This window comes from Silurus meridionalis, chromosome 13 (assembly GCF_014805685.1).
Source record: "Silurus meridionalis isolate SWU-2019-XX chromosome 13, ASM1480568v1, whole genome shotgun sequence".
NCBI classification, from domain to species: Eukaryota; Metazoa; Chordata; class Actinopteri; order Siluriformes; family Siluridae; genus Silurus; species Silurus meridionalis.
The window spans coordinates 3385540-3391266 of record NC_060896.1 but is presented as its reverse complement, the minus strand read 5'-3'; the positions used below and the strand labels follow the sequence as shown (position 1 = coordinate 3391266).

Genomic DNA, 5727 nt, shown 5'->3' with positions numbered 1-5727 from the left:
ATCTGTAATTTTGGAATCAGTTTAAAAGTTGCTTTAAAAGGCACTAAGGAAGTAAAAACAAACAATCAAGAAACTATTTTTTATTTATTTTTTTCATTTCAATAAATATGGTGAGGTTTTATAGCATCGTTATTTGCAAAATTGTTTACTTTTCTTAGTTAACAAAAGTTACCTAGTTTCCCTTCATAGGAAAATTGCACTAAACCTTACCATCCATCTTTATAATCTAATAATATAATTTTATCATAATATAGACTATACATTCCTATACATATAATATATAAAATTTAAAACAAGCATTGTATGAAACAATTAATTAACCTTCAGATTATTTCCCATAATATGTTTTCTTGTGTTTCTCTCTGGTTTAATTAAAATAACATAACACTTTGGTACAAAAATGCATAACAACAGGCCAAAAGCTGAAGACAAAATTGCGAATATTTCTACAGCTACTGTATACTTCCCAGGAGAGCTGACATAAGCTGGAATAAATGTGATCCAAACTGCACAGAATATAAGCAAACTAAATGTGATAAATTTGGCTTCATTGAAATTATCAGGTAGCTTTCTGGCTAAAAATGCCAGAACCAAACACACTATGGCAAGAAGACCAATGTAACCTAGAACAGCATAAAAGGCAGCATCTGAGCCTGTGTTACACTCTAAAATTATTTTCTTACTGCGTTGTTCAAAGACTTTATTAGGAAATGGTGGTGCAACATTTAGCCAAATAACACAAATAACTATTTGAACTGCAGTGCATGAACACACAATGGCCCTTTGTTGAGGTGGGCCAAAATTTTGGGCCACCTTGTTCCCTGGTAAAGTTGCTCTAAAGGCCGTTACCACAACTATAGTTTTCCCCAACATACAGGAAATGCAGAGGGCAAAAGCAATACCAAATGCTGTGTGACGCAACATGCAGGACCAGACTGTTGGCATTCCAATAAATGTGAGAGGACAGAGGAAGCAAAATATAAGAGAAAGAAGTAAAAGTAAACTCAGTTCTGAATTATTTGCTTTTACAATTGGTGTGTCTCTAAAGTGAATGAACACCACCAAAGTAGAAAATGTTAAACAGGCACCCAGTAGTGATAAAACCATAAGAATTATGCCCATTGTTTCAATGTATGATAAGAACTCGATTAATTTTATGATGCAGCTGTCTTTTCTTTCATTAGACCAGTACTCCTCAGGGCAGTTGATGCAATCAGTTGCTCCTAAAGTAGAAAAACAGGATTGTAAAATGATTTATCAATATAATGTGTAATTATTTTGTCAGTATTAGTAAGCAGGTCACTTCACCTGTTGTGTTTGATATAGAACCATCAGCACATGGAATACAGTCAAAGCAGCACAGAGGTAAACCTTTAATTTGTGCTTTCCTTGTGCCTTGTGGACAGATTTCTGAGCAAACAGATTTTGGTGTCTGGAACAATAGAGCACATGTTAGAGGACAAATAAAATAAATAGATAAAAAATCATTAAAAAAAAATATTTTAGTTATTGTTTTTACAATACCAAATTTCCTGTGCTCCAGATAATCTTGTCTTCATAAATCATGAGTGAATATTTTCCATTTGCAGAAGGCCTAAAATGGCCAACTACTATATGCTGCACTTGCCCATCTCTCATCTGCCAGTTTATGACTTCATATGTAGCAGGAGGATCTCCACTGTTGTCAAAGTAGACAACCTCTCCAAATGCATCCACAAAATGCACTTTTTTCAATTGCTCAGTTACCTTACAAACAAAATATATAAAACAATCAATGATAAGTGTCTGGTTTTAAGACTTATAAATGCTTTAGTGTAGTTAAATCTTACCAGTTTGGGGGTAATCTGTGAAGCGTTAAGACACGGTGCTGACACTCTGCTTTCAGGCTTTTCACAAAACATTTCTTGGTGTAGGGCATGCGCGAGTGCATACACCCCCTGATAGACATTATATGCAACTCTAAGTTGAGTGACATCAAAAAATTTGTTTGTGTAATCAACTTTTTCTGTTCCTGAACATACTTTTGTAGTATTTAGTAAATTATTTACTGAAGATGGTGGTCTACAGCCGACCAATGTTTCCCAGAATTCAGTGACAAAGGGGAACTCTGGATCATTGTAAGGGCTGATATCTTTAAAGACCGGTCCCATTTTTGGCATGGCCATCTTTCGGATCGCAAGTCCTACTGTTCCTCCAAAAAGTGTAAACATTTCTGGTGTAGAAAGACTCTCTGCATTTACCCAGGATTCACTTCCAATCCACTGTATTCCTGAAATGTTCTGTTTTACCACTTCTTTCATTAAAGGATCAATATCTCTTTCTGGCACAAATGCAAGAATCACCTTGACAGTTGATTGTTTTATCAGATCAACAGCTTCAAGAATTTTACTATGGGGGTATGTGCGCAAAATTGTGCCAACAAATGCAATACAAATCCCATAAGCCTCCACTTCCTGTCTGAACGCTGATATCCCATTTCGTCCGTAATCATTGTCAGACTGTATAACTCCAATCCAGGTCCACCCGTATCGTCTGACCAGGAAAGCCATAGCCTTTGCTTGATAGTAATCACTTGGTATTGTTCGGAAAAATGCAGGATATTTTGTTTTGTCACTCAAGCATGCACATGTTGAAAAGTAGCTCACCTAGTTGGGGACAAATAAGGTTTAGTAGAAATATACGTACATTTAAAAATAAAACATAAAGCTTGTTTATATATCGTTTTGTATTACCATTGGTATGTTAAACGGCCCAACTGCTCCGGCCACAACTAATGACTGAGTAGATCCTGATTCAGCTATAAGAGCCACAATAGGAGGTGGATGACATTGAGAGAACCCTTGTTCCGATGTGCTCATCAAAGTAAGTGCAGATCTTAAAACTTGAGTAGGAGAGGAACAAGAATCCACAATTATATATCCCAGAGAAATATTAGGAAGCAACGTATTATCTTGGTTTATTTCATCTATTGCAAAAACCATAGCACTCATCCAGCTAAAGGCTTGTAATCCAAATCTGTGGAACAAAATTGAAAATTAAAATGTAAAGATATTGCTTATAAAAAGCTTACATTTTAGTTATATTATTAATAAATCAATCGACCAAAAGTTCATATAGCACCGTTTATAACGAGCCATTAGTAAAGTGCTTTAAGATAAAAATTAATAAAAATACAGCACTCATAAACAAGCATCAGAAGAAACAATATTCTTTAGAAAATAAAAGCCAAGGAAAAAATATATATTTTTAACAAAGATTTAAAAATCTTTGCCCGATTGAGGTCTGACCTTATATATAAATAAAAAAATTGTTCCAAACAAGAGCAGCCACAGCAAAAAATAAATAAATTACAGCATAATAAGGTTTCAACTTACCCATTACATTCTATCATTTTTGGTTTGATATTAAATGAAAAAAGCATATTCTCCTGTTTGGAATAAATTGGGAAAATGCCTCCTATCATAATGTCCCCTTCCTTCAACATGCTTTGGATTTCAAATTTAGCTAGCAGCTTACATGCAAAGCCTGCCTGAGTACCGAGCAGAAAACAAAGATAGAATATAGCAGATATACTCATGTTGAGTCTGCTAAATTAAGAAGACAATAAGGTCTACTCTTTTTTATAGGCAACATCAATGCTTAGTGTACATAGAGTGGGTTGGTTCTTAGAGGTGTGTCAACTTTTTTTCTCATATTGACTTTCCTCAGAGGTGAGGAATTCGCCACATACTATGCCTTCTTATTATTAACGTTTGATTGCCTTTTTGTGCACTACAGAATATTCATAATGCTTTTGTTTTTATGCAATTCTCCACGTTGTCCTAAACCATAAAAATATAATAATTATTATTTTTTTATAAAATAAATGTAACTACATGCCATACAATTAATGTACACAAGGTGTCCTCAGGATCCGTCAGAACTATACACTGACCTGGTTAAAGTAATGACTAGTTACTAATGATTAATTAATATCATTAAAAGCCACCATTTTAAAGATACATTAATTCAGCCATATATCCATTAATACCCAGAAGCTTCTGGCTGCCCAGGAGCTGCCACCATGGACACAGCTTCAGTATTCCAGCATGAAGTGGATGGTCCTTCATTGCTTGGGCCGCACCCCATAGAGTACCACCAGTGCTTCTATTTGTTGCTGCTCATTAAGGTTGGTTTCTTTTTCACCTCCAGCAGCTAAGTGACTGCTGTTGCTGGTGATTTATGGTAGAGAAACGGGGTGTGGAGCTGGGTCATTGAGCTGGCGTTATAGATGCAATTCATTATGCAACTCTCAACTTGAATGCCAAAGTATGCCCTGTATAAGTGTCCTTGGATGAATGTGTGCAGCTGATAGAGGTTAATTTGGCAGCAGTTCTCAGTCCTGGTTGTTATCTCTTCCTCCCTCTTTCTCCTCATATCTCTAGGAAGTAGGCACACAGATCCTAAACCTTGACCGAGGTGTCCAGGTCATGGGCAAAGGCTTTATTTCTCCCACCTATTTAGTCCCAAGGTGTCACTATATTTGATTATAGTAGGACTGAAGGAGTGTGGCTACGGGGCAATGCCCCGGATTGAAGAGACGCTAGCTAGCTATCTCTCTCCGGGTAATGCATCATCTCTTAAAGCCCCAGCGCTGCCCACTAAGTCCCTGAGAACCCTCCAGCGCAGGCTGCCTGAACACCATGGCTGTGCTACAGGGCTATCAGGCTGATCTGCTCCGCAGGGTAGAAGTGGGAGATGTCACAGTTAGCGAGCAGGTCTGTGAGCTCCGTTGTGCTATGGACCTGGCCTTAAGGGTTACTTATGAAACTGCTAAGGTCATATGGTAACCCTCATCTCCACAGAGAGGCATATTTGGCTCACTTATTTGGATAGGGCTGTCCTTCTGGATGCCCTGCTAGTGCCAACTGGCCTGGTCAGCGACAATGTTAATGCCGTCATCGAAACGTTTTTTAGTGCTACCTCCCATGTCGCCCCTGTGGGGTTGCTCGGCAGGTGCAGCCCACACCACCACAACCTGGCACCTTCCATTATACTATACAGTGCTTGCCCTGCCTCAGTGCCCTTTAGGAAGCTGTATCAATAACCCTGACACTCTCAGTGCTTCAGGACACGGCCAGCTCCAGCGAACACCCTCCTCGCTTTACACTCGGCATCGTAGCGGACGTGGGGGTTTGCTGCCTCTCAGGAGGCCCTTAGAGCTCTAGGGCATTGCTCTGGTTCTAGGTATGCCGGAGGTCAGTCTCGAGAGACTGATTCCCCTTAAGAGATCTGGTGGCCTGGCAGGCTGTGCCAGACGTGTCTTGGTGGGTCCTGCGCACCGTGGACAGAGGCTATATGTATCATTTTGGGTCTCATCCGCCCCAGTTCAATGGGGTGCCCCCCACTCTAGTGGGGCCTGAGCAGGCTCTGGTCATGCAACAAGAAGTAAACAGTTTCTTGAGGAAGGTGGCCATCAAGGTGGTCCCTTTATCAGAAAGGCCGGGTTCTACAGCTGGTACTTCATAGTTACCAAAAAGAAGGGTGAGTTGCGTCCTATACTGGACCTGCGTCAGCTGAACTGCTTGCTCTTGAGACTCAGGGTTAAGATGCTGAGCCTGAAGCAGGCTGTGTCCCAAATTAGGCCTGATGACTGGTTTATGGTCATAGATTGGAAGGATGCATACTTTTAATTATCCATCCTTCCAGCTCACAGGAAGTTCCTGAAGTTTGCTTTCAGGGCTGAAG

The 5727-nt window shown here is 39.4% G+C and overlaps 1 protein-coding gene across 1 annotated transcript; it reads right to left on the bottom strand.

Moving 5' to 3' along the window:
* Window positions 1-312: 312 nt before the first annotated feature.
* LOC124395907 (extracellular calcium-sensing receptor-like) lies at window positions 313-3463 on the bottom strand. Its single transcript, XM_046864793.1, has 6 exons — window positions 3375-3463; window positions 2733-3015; window positions 2073-2645; window positions 1624-1746; window positions 1309-1432; window positions 313-1220 (listed from the first exon to the last, which is right to left on the bottom strand). Exons 1-6 carry the CDS (start codon window positions 3461-3463, stop codon window positions 313-315), a joined length of 2100 nt encoding a protein of 699 aa, XP_046720749.1.
* Between the last annotated feature and the right edge of the window lie 2264 nt (window positions 3464-5727).